The sequence below is a fragment of the Curcuma longa genome, chromosome 1, assembly GCF_044706935.1.
Source record: "Curcuma longa cultivar G26 ecotype Majalengka, Jawa Barat chromosome 1, ITB_CL_G26_1.1, whole genome shotgun sequence".
Lineage (NCBI taxonomy): Eukaryota > Viridiplantae > Streptophyta > Magnoliopsida > Zingiberales > Zingiberaceae > Curcuma > Curcuma longa.
The window spans coordinates 11,284,794-11,298,988 of record NC_133861.1 but is presented as its reverse complement, the minus strand read 5'-3'; the positions used below and the strand labels follow the sequence as shown (position 1 = coordinate 11,298,988).

General features: G+C 36.4%; 1 protein-coding gene and 1 pseudogene across 1 annotated transcript; both read left to right on the top strand.

Moving 5' to 3' along the window:
* The first annotated feature begins 31 nt into the window (after window positions 1-31).
* LOC141836576 (pentatricopeptide repeat-containing protein At2g01390-like) lies at window positions 32-5,264 on the top strand. Its single transcript, XM_074724084.1, is given in 6 exon segments — window positions 32-55; window positions 57-167; window positions 169-697; window positions 2,021-3,499; window positions 3,930-4,065; window positions 5,101-5,264. Coding segments are annotated over 4 exon segments (1,659 nt in total). The 3' UTR covers window positions 3,016-3,499; window positions 3,930-4,065; window positions 5,101-5,264.
* A 633-nt stretch (window positions 5,265-5,897) lies between these two features.
* LOC141836587 (uncharacterized) lies at window positions 5,898-13,087 on the top strand (annotated as a pseudogene).
* Window positions 13,088-14,195: the final 1,108 nt, after the last annotated feature.

The window sequence follows — 14,195 nt, the reverse complement described above, 5'->3', positions numbered from 1 at the left end:
TAAACCCCTTTCGCTGCTCTGCTTCGGCCCGATGATGCCGCCGCAGGCTCCCCTGTGGCCGTGCTCTCTCCACGCTCCTCACCCGTCGCCCCTACAAGAAGCTTCCATCTGCTCCCGTGAAACCCGCGCCGCCGAATCCCCCGGTGGCTGTGGTCGTCCACAGGATTTTCCACCATCCTCCGCTACTCGCCTTGGCACTCCGCATCCGCCGAGCTCCGGGAACTCCCCGTACGATGGGACTCCTTCACCGTCAACCGCGTCCTCAAGACCCACCCACCGATGGAGAAATCCTGGCTCTTCTTCCACTGGGCCGCCCGCCTTCCGGGCTTCAAGCACGACCGGTTCACCTACACCACCATGCTCGACATCTTCGGCGAGGCAGGGCGGATATCCTCCATGTGGCACGTATTCCGTGAGATGGAACACAAGGGAGTGGCGCCGGACGCAGCTACCTACACCTCCGTCATGCATTGGCTTGCCAAGTCCGGCGATCTGGAAGGAGCTGTGCGCGCGTGGGAGGAGATGAGGGCGACGGGGTGTCGCCCAACTCTGGTGTCCTACACCGCGTTCATGAAGATATTGTTTGATCACGGGAGGCCCAACGAGGCGGCCGTCGTCTATAGGGAGATGTTAGAGATTGGGCTCTCTCCTAATTGCCACACCTATACAGTGCTCATGGAGCACCTGGCAGGAGTTGGTTAGTCAAACTTCAAATAAAAACTTGAGTGCTAATTCTCAATGAATCGTTGATATATGATATACTGAAGTTCAGGATTTGTGGCTTCTTTTCCATTCATTTAATTCTCTTCCGTTAGGTGTGGCTAGTGTGTGTGACCTTTTTCTTCAGCCTTCTACTATATACCAATTAGACTGAACCCAGGAATAATTGGTGTACCAATGACAGTGTAGCTGTGTCATGAACAAATGTTATTCTTAGGCAAATGAAATATATGTGCTAGTAAGATAAGAAAGCTAGCATTTGAAGAAATGAAATGTGCAGATGACCTAGAATGTGGAGCGGAAAGAAACTGAATTGACTTATGAAATTTCTGTGACTGTGTTTATTTTTCAACATTAGAATATTGAGAGGGAAGTGCATGAATGTACATACAGCTGTAGCTTCAGTTCGAAGTTCTTTGAGTGTGGAAATTTTATTATCAATCAGAAATATAAAACTGACAACTAGTCATTGTGTTCTAGGGAATATCACATTTTCTTTGGTTTGAGAACAATTTTGGAAGCATTGTTTTGTTATGAATTTTGTATTCTTCCAACAAGGTGTCTTATTTACTTGGTGTAATGTATACTTAATTAGGTTAAGATAACATGGAAATGTATCTAATAGGCATTGGATTTTAATTGCTGAATCAGCCTATTTAATATGTGAACTATTACTACCTACTTTGTGCATAAAAGAAAATTTTTCTACCCTGTGACAAATGTCACTCAATTATGAAAAGAGTGCTTTGATAATTTATGTTGTCTTATATATGTTGAATGTAAGCTTTTTTCCTTCCTATCTGTGGTTGATCAAAAAATTTCCCATCTCCCATGATTTTAGGCAATGGCAAAACCAGGAGTTTCTCTGGGTAGGAAACTTAGCAAATACAACAAAAAAATTTGACCAATCAGGAAAGCTTAAGGAAATCGGCAATGGTGATTAACAGGTGTGATTGGTTTGGTTCGTTTTTTGTTTCAATTTTGGATGCCACCCCTATTTGCAATGTTCACATTATTGGTGATGAAGAGGAGGAGATGAAGATCAGTCATGTAAAAGGGAGGATGTTTTGACTACCGTGGGAAAGGAGTGTGAAAAGAGAGTGGGAAGGAACTCTTTATTTATCTTTTACAAAAAATATTTCTTTTTCACTAATGTACTTGACTTGCCCTTTTAGCTCTCGAAAAATATAGTAGTGCATGAGCCCTATTGTGCCGATTGGTTCTAGGAGAAATTTCTGATATTCTAGTTTATTGGTACATTCTGTTACTAAGTTCAGCATTTCACATGTTTGTTTCTCAGGTAAATTTAAGGCTGTCCTTGAGATAATGAGTGAAATGCAAGAGGCAGGAATTGTACCTGACAAAGCTGCATGCAACATTCTCATTCAGAAATGTGCCAAGGCTGGAGAAACACTGGTAATGAGACAAATTCTCCAGTACATGAAGCAACACTCAATAGTTCTTCGCCATGCGGTATTTATGGAAGCACTAGAAGCTTTGAAACTGAAAAATCAATGTGATCATCTCCTTCGAGAAGTGAACCCCCATCTTTCGTCTGAAGGTTGTGAAGAGGAATTAGACAGTCAAACAACTCATTCCGATACAAATTATTTGATGGATAGGTCCATAATCATTAATCTTTTAGCAAACCAGAACTTTATTGCTATAGAGCACATGTTCAATGGGATGATTAACAAGCATATAGAATTTGACACTGAGCTCATATCTACTGTCATTCAAGTCAGTTGTGCATGCTACAAGCCCTCTTGTGCACTAGTGGCATTCAGATACTGTTTGCAAATTGGGACAGCTCTTGATAGAGTTGCCTACATCTCTCTGCTTGGCTTCTTCATCAGGGAGAATGAATTTCAGATGGTCCTGGAGATTGTTCATGAAATGGTCAAAACTAGCACTAACTTTGGAACATATCTTGTTTATCTCTTGATATACAGGCTTGGCTGTGCAGGGCTCTGTAGTTATGCTGAAAATATCTTTTATTCTTTGCCAATGGAGCAAAATATTATTACCTGTACAGCTCTTATGGATGCTTTTTTTCAAGCTGGTGAAACTGGGAAAGCTCTTGATCTCTACTCAAAATTAAGAAGACAAAACCTTCCTATCTCATCTGGCATGTATGAGGTGATGATACTTGGTCTACAAAGATGTGGCAGATTTGCTGATGCAGAAGTTTATAAGAAAGAGAAGAAGAAAATTCTAGTGAATAAATATTATCAAGATAAAATATCACTGGATGAAATTTTCTGTAATTTCCTTTTTAATGGAACTTCCAGTTAGGCAGCATTTGAATTACTGAGAAGAACATGAGAAATTGAAGTCCTGAGTATTTTGTTGCTGCTATTGCTACTGACCAGAAGATATCTCCTAAGATCCATTAGGAAAGCACTCGGAACTGGATCATGTAACAACTGGATACTATAAGGTTTTCATAAACTGACAGAAACTCAAGAAGTTTCTGTCTGGAAAAACAATAAGGAACAAGTTCCAAATGAAAATGAAAAAAGAGGATGGATCTAGCATGATCATGAGGAATGCCTAGTGGCATTGTTATGTGTCAAAAGAAATATTCAGTTGTTAGGAGAGTGGCCTGCATTGATGTGACACCATCATTGCCATAGTTGTTTGAATTTGAAGCTTTTGATTTTCTGCACCAACTAGTAATGCATAAAAGATGCTGGTGTTAGATGTGGTTTATATATGAGATTTCCTAGTCCGAGAATGAATATTTCAATCCTTGTACAGAGGCCCAAATAGGTTACTGGTAAGTAGTGCAACAATTTTATTGGTGAATCAGATTTATTTTATAGTCAACAGATCTTCAATTCAAATAATTTCATTCTAGTTTTAAGAAATCTATATCTAATTGACCAGTAAGATACAAAACTTGTTATATAGCTTTTCTTAGGCTTAATCTTCCTCAACGCTTCCTAAGTTATCATCAATCTTTCTAATTGGTCAATAGTTCAAATCTTTAAACCTCATTGTTTTTCCAATCATTGCACTTTGTTTCATATCGTTCAGCTACACTAATGGACCTATGATTTACGAATGCCTGCTAAACATCCATGTCATCTTAATCAGCATTAAATAATTGTTGGATAAATGACAAATATCTAAATAATCTTAGAAACAGAATTAGGTTAATTTTTTCAATATTAAATCTTGTAATAAATTGTTTATGTTCTTGATAGGAAGCTTATTTATGGACTGGCAGTGGCACTTTCATTATCTTCAATAAGCAACTCTGGAATGACGTGATTGAAGTGAAACTCAAAGATTTACACAGAAATATGCATGATCTATTTGAAAATGTCTGCAATAGTTAAGGTATTATTTAGTAATTAACCCTAAATTTTCTTCTAATGCATTCATTACATGATTTTTCTTATTTGGGCTGATAATTCTTGAAACCTCTACCACCATACTGTGTTCATAAATTTCTTTCATGTAATATTCTTAATTCGGTTGCTTCATCCTAATTGTGTGAGACTTCTTGGTGCAAGTGCTAGATGGATATATAAGCTTTGGTGGTGTTTACTGCTTATTTATCTAATATAACTGAAAGCTACAACATCAATCTTTTGGTAGGTCTACGTAGAGCACATCCACTCTCTATGTTTCTTAGTATAGTTTCAAGGCTTGCCAAAACTATTTCTGCTTAGCAGATAGTGTCCGGCCATTTAGTTGACTTTAAATAATTCTTTTCAAACCTGTCTTAAAGTGGCAAATTCCAAACTGCTTAACAATGGATACATTGAACTAACATTATGGTTGTTATATAAAGGTGGTTGTTTTAGAAAAAACCATTCTATCAGGAGGTTAAACTCAATTCTTCAATTGGTTGTCAATACAACACATCTACAAAATTCTCAGTCAAATGTTGTGTGTTGTTTAACTGTTATTGAGAGAACTCCATTGACCTATTTTCAATGTGTTCTCAGGTTGCTCAGTTGTACTAATGGATGTTCATCTGTTCTACTGTTCAAGTTTGTTTCTCACACCATCTCTTCGTGCTTTAAGTCTGTAATCCATGTATCTTGATCAATTTTCAATTGTCGCAACAGTTTTATCTTTTCGAGCAATCTTGATCCCTGGCTGCAACAAGACAATTGGTTATCATCTCGTTAAAATAAATTAGATTGGCTTCAGAATGCATTAGAGCATCCACTAGCATATGGTTATTACTTATTTATGTATTATTGTTACTCTCTTTTTTTTAAAAAAAATGCGTATATTGGATTGACTGTTCTCTTGCAATTGGTGGGAGAATAAGTAATAGATTGTTAGGTACAAACCTTCCCCAATATGCCTCATCCTATTTATTTCTTCTACCTGCTAATTCGTTCTTTTTGCCTTAAATAGGCTCTACATGCAGAAACATTGAGCTGATCAACTCCGTGCATAAGTCCAAAACAAATCCAGATATGGCAACGTACGGCTTGCATGGTCCTATCATCCATCGTAACTGCAAACTCCAGTCCTATCTTATGCAGGAAATTTTGAATTGAATTGTGTTCTTGAGGATGTGATGCTAAATTGCTAATTAGTTTATTGATATATATATTTAATTGTGAATTCTAATTTTCATTCATTAATAATATCTAAACAAACAGTGTAATTTCATAAAAAATAATAATAATAAGTTAACATTATTTCAAAAGGTAATTGATTTTACGCTTAGCTTAGTTGGTAAGGACATCTCTAATAAGGGATATTTGGAGGGGATATTTGAAGAAATATTCTCATGAATCAAATATCCTTGTTGGAGGGGGATATTTGATGGGCAAAGAGTTTTGCCTGGTGATTTTAATTATTTTATTATATAAAAAAATATTTGATTGATGATATTTGAGGAATGATATTTGATTGATTATTTTATTAGATAAAAAATATTTGGAGAGTTATTTGATTGTGAAAGTTGGGATATTTGAGGAAGGAGATATTTGATTGATGATGTAAACGTGGAGATCATAAATAGGATGAAATAATCTCATGCATGGATGCTCTAAGTCACTCAATCGTTTACAATGCTACGTGTCTTTAATTAACCAGGTCATCGGATGCCCTAAGCCACTCGATCGTTTACAATCCACCTAACTCTTCTATTTAATCCCGTTAGCTCCTTTACCGTCTCGCTTGATTTTTGGTTATTCCAAATAGAACATGCTGCCTTCTTCAAGCTTTCTCCTGCTCCTGGTTACCAGCACCCTGTTCACCCTGTTCCTTTATGCTGCGGCCGCCGATGATAACATGCTGCCTTCTTCCGCAAGCTTTCTCCTGCTCCTGGTTACCAGCACCCTGTTCACCCTGTTCCTTTCTGCTGCGGCCGCCGATGATATCTCCGGTAAGCAAATCAATCCTCCTTTCCTGTACCTTATTTTTCTCGTCGTTCACGATCCCCTGAAGAATCGCTTATTTTTCTCCATTCACGAAGCTTTTTTGTTTTCTTATTCTTCGGGTATCTCAATGGACGCAGTTGTCTCCCACCCTTCCAAGCTCGTCCTCCCCGCCGGACGCCCAGTCGATGAGTCTCCCCTGGCGCCCCCCTGGCGCCGTCCGTGTCATCGTACGTGGCTTCTCCCGGCTCCATAAGGCCTCCAAGTACTTCAACGCCGTCAAGGTAACGGTCTCCGTCGACCCAGTCAATGCCCTCTTCCGCAGCCAGACCACCGAGATCTGCTTCCACAAGTACTTTTCTAAACCCTAGCTCGCCTTCTCCTAGATTCTTTTATTGTGATTTGTCGTTTGAGGTTTTTTTTTTGTCGGTTGTGGCAAGGGACTTTTCGATCGGGGTAGGAATGTGCTCCCCTGATCAGTGGCAGAAGCTCTCCAAACCTATTTGGACTAAGTCGATGTCGCCATACGAGGATATGATATCCAAACCTATTTGGACTAAGTCGATGTCGCCATACGAGGATATGATATTGGATTTCCGGATGCCACTGGACCCATCGAGAAAGATTGAAGTATCCACAGAGGAAGGTAACTCCCAGCACATTTCTAAATTCAGCAATATAAACCAAGTTCCAGGTTTCCAGCTTATCTGGTTATCATCTTTGTCAGTAATGTGTCCGTCATTTTGTTTTTCAGAATTTCTGTTCCATCGTTTGATTTTTCTGGTTTTGGGTGTTGTCCTGATGGTATCGGCTCATACTCTTAGCGAGTCAGTGGTTTTCTATTACTGCGGCGCTATGACCTTAGGTATCATAGGGGTGGTTCTAATAATTCTTTTTCAGGTACCAATCAAGTCAACTGTCAAATCTATTATTGTTATCTTATAACTTCTTATATGATGTTATCCTATTTGCTGTAGTTTTATTTTATCTCTCATAGTATGTCCTTTTGTTTACTATGAATTATTTCAGATTGCTTATGTGTTTTTATGCAAATTGCTGTTGTTTATCCTATACTTCATGCTATGTTCTTTTTGTTTGTTATAAATTAATTCAATGTTGTGTCTAGTTTACATTCTTCATATATATTTGCACTATTAAGTCATTCCTTTATAGAACTACTGAAAGCACAGGAAATAAGTTGAATTTATATGCTATGAAAATCTTGCTTCAATAGGTAATCCGCATCAAGAAACTCCTGATCTATTGCTTCGCTAATGACTCCAAAAGCTTAAATTGGTTGTAGTTTATAAAAATTAGATAAAATTGTTGGTAAAATGAGAATGCCTTGGTTATAAAATTTCTAGATTGCTTTGGGCTATCAAACGAAGGGGAGCCTTGGCGCAACGGTAAGGTTGCTGCCATGTGACCTAGAGGTCACGGGTTCAAATCCTGGAAACAGCCTCTTGCCAAAGGCAAGGTAAGGCTGCGTACAATGGATCCTTTCCCCGGACCCCGCATGGCGGGAGCTTCGTGCACCGGGCTGCCCCCTTTGGGCTATCAAACATCAGGTAATAAGATTTATGTTCTTGTGGGGAAAAGGCTGAAAAATAATTGGAATTGCATCTAATGATTTCCAATTGGATAGTATGTATCTCAAATTATCAAACGTTTTTAGTATCTATTAACACTGCATAGTGTTTTGATTTTTATCCTGCTGGCAGAACATATTTGAAGCAAACTATGATCATTTGTATATCCTGATTTTTTTTTATTTTGTCACTATGCGAACTTCAGAAGATGCAATTATAATTTTAGTAACATAACTTGTGCATAAATTGTCACTTTGTATGGAAAGACTGCCAGGTGGATACAAGTCCTGATTAATTATTGAAAGTTGACACTTTTTGTTCGAAAATATGTATATCATAGCAATCCTCAATGAAGAAATCCACTGATCATATTACCAATTGCAATGTGCATAATTTACTTTGATTTATCTATTTGTTTCCTGTTTGATATTCACTAAAACCATTAGCATAAAAATCCTTACATCCAACCAGAATTTTTTTTATAGATTCGTGTTTGCATAACTTCTTTTTAGACATTATCCTAGGCTAGATGGCTACCCTTCTTTTTACCTTTGTATTTCTTTAATGTGTTTCCAATTCTTTGTTACAGGGCATGAAGCTATTGCCAACAGGAAGAAAAAGCTCACTAGCTATAGTCCTCTATTCTTCTGTTGTGAGTTCTATGACTTAATATGATAACAAAATGTTGCAAGTTCCATTCATTTGTGGTTGGCAATTCTACAAATTTACACATGCAATTGTTCTTTCTGTTTTTATTCTGTGCCATCTTTATTTGCTTTGACAGATAGGTGTTGGGACCTGTCTTAAAGCATATGTTTCTGAACTATTACGCTCATTGCTTGTGGGGATGGGAGTTAGTGAAGATATGCACAAACCTGTATGTATGTTCCCATTCTGCATTTTATTTTTGTGTTTTATCACAATACTAAGGCAAATTCTGTTTATCTCAATCCTAGTTATATAAGTGCCCTCCCTATCTAGCTCATTCTTACACTATCAGAAATGATTTCTGTACTGATCATGTATGCACAGTATATTACATCGGGAATAATAAAGAAGACATCGTCTTTTAGCCATCTGAATGTATATTATAACAATCATTTGAATGTTGTTAAACAACAAATGAACATTGCAGTAACTGTTGAGGGGGATGCTATTTTGGTTACGTAAGGTTTATAGTTTATGATAATGGAAGTCATGTTTGGTTAATGTTATGAGTCGCAAGATTCAATCATTTTGCTTTCTGGATTATGGCGTGAAATTGTCAAAGCACATGCACAATGCAATTAATGTTTGCACTGGATCTGAATATGTTAGTAATATTATTAATTTGCAGTACTGAACTCTCTTCTCATTGTGCTTAATTTGGTATTGTCTGTCAATATTGGTCTGTTAGTGTAGGTTCAATGCTCTTGCATAAAAAGGTTTTTTTTACACAGAACCTAGTCATCAGGTTGCCACAAGCAGTGATGGCCAGTGGATTTCATAGTTTGCAAATTGAATAATTATGATTGCATTTTTAAGGGTAGAGGGAGACTGAAAGGAACACCATTTGATGTAATTTAATATCATTTAAAATTTTGATGCTGCTAGTGATAGTCTTACATATAATTGACTGAAAGGGACTCCATTTGATGTAATTTAATATCATTTAAAATATTTTGATGCTGCTAATGATAGTCTTACATATAATTTTATGGCAAGATATGATCTGAAATAGTTAGAAATGATATTTTGTTTGTATGACAACATGTGATACAAGAGAGGATGATGAAGAAGAGCAAACAATTTCTTACATGGAGGAAATCATAGTCAGCTCCTCACCTCACCATTTGTATACAGAAGGTTGTAACTTACCTCACATTGCATGGTAGAGGAAGTTTGGTGGGAGGAACCCTTGTCCTTGTGTGAAGAAGTATGTAGATTGTATTAGAAGACAAGACAGCATATATAGAAGAATCTTTCTCAGCTCATTCCATGTGATGGTTGGTGAAATGATATGTTTGACCTATGTCGGCAAGCACGGAACATGATCCTAAAGCCTTTATTGGTACTCATGGTTCATTGTTATTCATGTAAGTTTAGGTTGGGATAGTGTCTTTAATGTGGTAGTGGCTATCTAGCAGTGGGCATGCAAGTTTACTCGTGGTTAGATAGAGGATGTAGTTACAAGAGTCATAAAGTATTGAGTTACAATGTGTATTTATAAACCAGGCATAAGGAAAAAATAAGCTGAAAATTACACCTTGATTCAACTCTCAATTTTTATTTTTATTTTTTATTTTATCTTCCCCTAGTTATCACCTGTGGAGTGTGCTTGAGCAATTCATAGCCAATGGGTGTATAAATTGACAGATAAAATTGAGTATTCAAATTTCTTATTCTACGTCTCTGGGTAATTCTCAATTCTATAAACATTATTTTTCTGTTTGGAAAAAAGAATAAGTTGCTTTTGAATTAATGCATGTCTACTTCTCCAGAGTCAGAAAGATGGACTCCATCCAACTGTTATTTGAATGAATTTTTAGGTTGCCTTGATGTGAGAAAAGTTACTTTTAGACTGCAGTTACCTTTGTTAGAAATTCAGAGTGATCTTTTCCTATCTTCCATTGTGCCTATTGTCAACCATAATTTTTGGTTACATTGTCTGCTGATTTATTTCCATGTATATCTATGAACGTTTTTCTGTCATCATCTCTTATCTTGTTAAGAACCAGTTATGTACAGCAACTACTGTCTTTCTACTTGTTCTCTTGTGGTTTGCTTACTTCCCTCCTTCCTTTTTGCATTCTCCAGCTGGGTATATTTGTTCTCATATGCCTTGTGTTAGCTGGAGCTTGGTTTGGTTATTGGGCTGTCCGTAAACTTGTTCTGACAGAGGAAGGGCTGGTCGATTATGGAGTCGCTTATTTTGTTGAATGGGCAATCTGGATATTTTCTGCTGCTTTAATTCTTGAGGTATTTTGTTTCTTCCTCTGTTGATTTTAGATTATTTTTAAGCTGTCTTGACCTTATACGGTATCTTTTGGAATTTTTTGATGAAATCATACTAAATTCAGAATGACCATTTTCTGTAGAGTTCTTTGGATACACTTTTTGCAGCAGAGATGCTCGGTCTCATAATGTTTATTGTAGCAATGACAACGAGAAAAAGGTTACGCCTTCTACGACGTTTACTCAGGTAAGTCTAATTCATATATTCTGACAGTAGATTGCATTTGATTCTCAAGTATGGGGCATGGTATAGTAGTAATTCGGTAGAGTAGTAATTCTTTGCCGTAGAATGCTGATGTTGTTGTTTTTTCTCTCTAATACTGGCATAATGCTGGCATTTATGTTTACCACATCATAAACAAAATAAGATCGATCTGATTTTGTGCTTCGGCAAGTTAAATTACAGCATTTCAGAATTATATCCCGTACAGTACAAAAGAACCAAAAGTCTGCTATGAGATTTCTGTATTAGGTCTTCTAGTTGTGTAGTACTAGCCAGCATCATTGTTGTGGAAAATTCTCCTTGTACTAGCGTGTATTTTTTACTTGAAACTCAAAAATCTTTGAATCAACAGATTGACCTTAATAAATTCCTTTCACTCATTTTTTTGAGGTTGATCATGTCATGTTAAATCTCACGGATCTAGAGAAACCCTCTTGAGTAGAATTTCTCTCAAGATATGATTTCCTAAACTAGTCTGGTGATACGGTTTCCTAACCAAGCCTGGTAGCGTTAAGAACTGATACCTCCAAATAAGTGTTTATCACAGAGGTTTGTAATTATCTGTCTGAGCAGCTCAGAAGTGCAGAGGTTTCTAGTTGATCTGTTTATCATGGCTTTGTTTGGTTGTTTTCTTTTTTCTTTTTGTTTTTTATTTTTTAAAAATAAACTTTGAGAGTTGAAAAGAGAAATAAAATAAAGAATATTGAGTTTTTTTAACATTGGAATTTATAAGAGATGAATAATATGATAAATTATTATTATTATTTATTATTTATTATTTTTAAAAATACAAATTAAAATTAGAAATTTTCATGAAGCTTTTTATAAAAAAAGTTCATCTTGATATTAGCGGGATTCCTTTCAGAGTAGCATGCAATGGATTGTGATAAAATAAAAACAGACTGACTTTGTTTATTACCCAGAAGATGAAGGGAGTGGGAAGGAATTGGAAAAAGATCACAGAATTGACAGAATTTATGGATCACTTGTATAGTCGTGATACTTTCTCCTCGCTCCTCAGTATTATTTATCAATTTAGGTAGATCAAATCTTGGCGTTCGGTGGGAGTTTGTTGGTATTTCTGAAACACTGTCATGCTTTACCTAAAAAATTAAAATTCTGCTCACAGATTGTATCGTGGAAATATGTGACTAGCAAAATTTTATGGGAAAAGATATGACTTTGGTTTGCTCTAGTTAGACTACTCTGTCAATTAGTGGAATTTTGTATTTCTCATGCTAAAATTGACTAGACTTCAATTTCCATCGATTATAATGCTTTGGGACATATTTCAGCTGAGTCAATATTATTTTCAGGAGCTATGCCGCACAAAAAAATTCTTCTGATCACGTTATAATTTCTCTAGAGAAGAATCTTTTTTTTTTTAATTCAATTCGATGTCAGAAAGTTGAAGAATGTCTATTAAATCACTTTAAATTGCATATTATATATTACACAATTAACAATCTGTTGATGTCTTTTAGGCGAATGTACAAGTGGACTCGAAGGACTGGAGATGGACCCTCAGCTTCTACATACTACTACAACAATGACAATTACTCAAGTCACTTGCATCGACATGGATCTCAATCATATAATTTACCAGTCTCAGGTGCTCATCTGTTATATATAATCACTATATATGATTAGTCAGCATGTCACCAAATCAAAATATCATGTGTTTTGCATTGTTGCAGGTTCGATAAGTAGGAGGTCACCAATGCATGATGATGACTATTACTCTTCCATCCATGGCACTCCTGTGAGGCGCTTCTCCAAGAAAGAGTGGGATGATTTTACCACAGAACAGACTAACAAAGGCCTGACAGAGTTGGTCTCTTCGCCTGAATTCCAAAGATGGGCCATGGATAATGTCCAAAGGCTCCACGTCACACCCACATCAGATCGCAGAGGGGAAGAAAGGAAGCGGCGCAGAAGATTCTTCGGGTGGTTTTAATTCAGAAAATTTAACCTTATTCATTCCTTTAACCGTTGGTTGGTTGGTCCTTCTCCTAACTTACTTTCAGGATGTAGCATTTTTTCTTCTTTTTCTTTTTGTCATTAGGTTGGTAGCTAGCTAGCGTGTGTTGTAACTTTAGATTAACACCGGCCGATTGTGTGCGTGCATGAACTCAATTTTGTACTAATTATATATTGTCTCGCCGTCGTCCATGTTGTATTTTGTACGAACGAGGGAGAAAAAATTAAACAGGTTCATCTGCTTCAATATAATGTTGCTGCTTGTTAGGCGTTGCTGCATAAATGACAAAAATGGATGGGGGAATACATGCGTGGGGCTTATTGGATTTCAAGATTATGATTAAGAGATTCAAATAAATCAGTTATTTGTTTGTTAGACTACGATTTATACCATGAAGATTTTAAGAGTTTTTTAGGTAAGTGAAATCATTTTATTCCTAATTTATAATTTTCTTTTGAATAATATAATATTTAAATATATAAACAATAAAAAAAACTCTATTTTCAGCTTTCGATTAGCAGAAATTTTAAAAATTATATTAAATACTTGAAAAATATTAGTATTTATCTATGATAAATTTTTAAAAATATCAATTTTATTACAAATAACAATAATATTTCTTATAACATTTACTGATAATATTTAAACATGTCCAAAATCAATATCTATTTTATTTCCCTTTTTAACTTTAACTTTTATTTTCTGAATGAAAAATAAAACTTATTTTATTTTCTTTTTAACTTTAACTTTTATTTTCTGAATGAAAAATAAAACTCATTTCTAAATAGACCTAACGAAACAATTCGACTCAATTAATCATGACCTTTCCCTATTTACCCATCAGGTAAATCCAAAATCGCTCGTGATAACGTGTAGAAGATCTCCATGAATTTTGATTTTTTTTCATCCACCGTCACTAATGCTCTGTTTTTCAAGGTGTGGATTGAGGAGGGTAAGGAAAAAAAAAATCTTTTGAATGTAGAAAGAGAAAAGAAAAGGTAAAGAAGAGGAGAGAAACGACTCTCGCGGAAAGCCTGCAAAAGGAAAAGAGAAAGGAAGAAAAAAAAATGAAAAGAAGGAAAGGGAAAAAATTGACGGAGGGAGGCGCTAAAGAGGATCTATTGGAGGTGCGGCGAAGGCGGGGGAAGCCCTTCGCGCATGTCGATTCCCTAGGTGTTTTCGTCCTCGTCGCCACCGCAGGGCAGAAGGGTGGAAGGCGGGGCCGCCGCGCAGCCACGAATTTGGAATAGTGGTGTAATTAAAAGACTCGAACCGAACAATAACAGATTAGAGCTCAAGTTCGATTTTTTTTTTTTTTTGATTGTGGAGTGTGT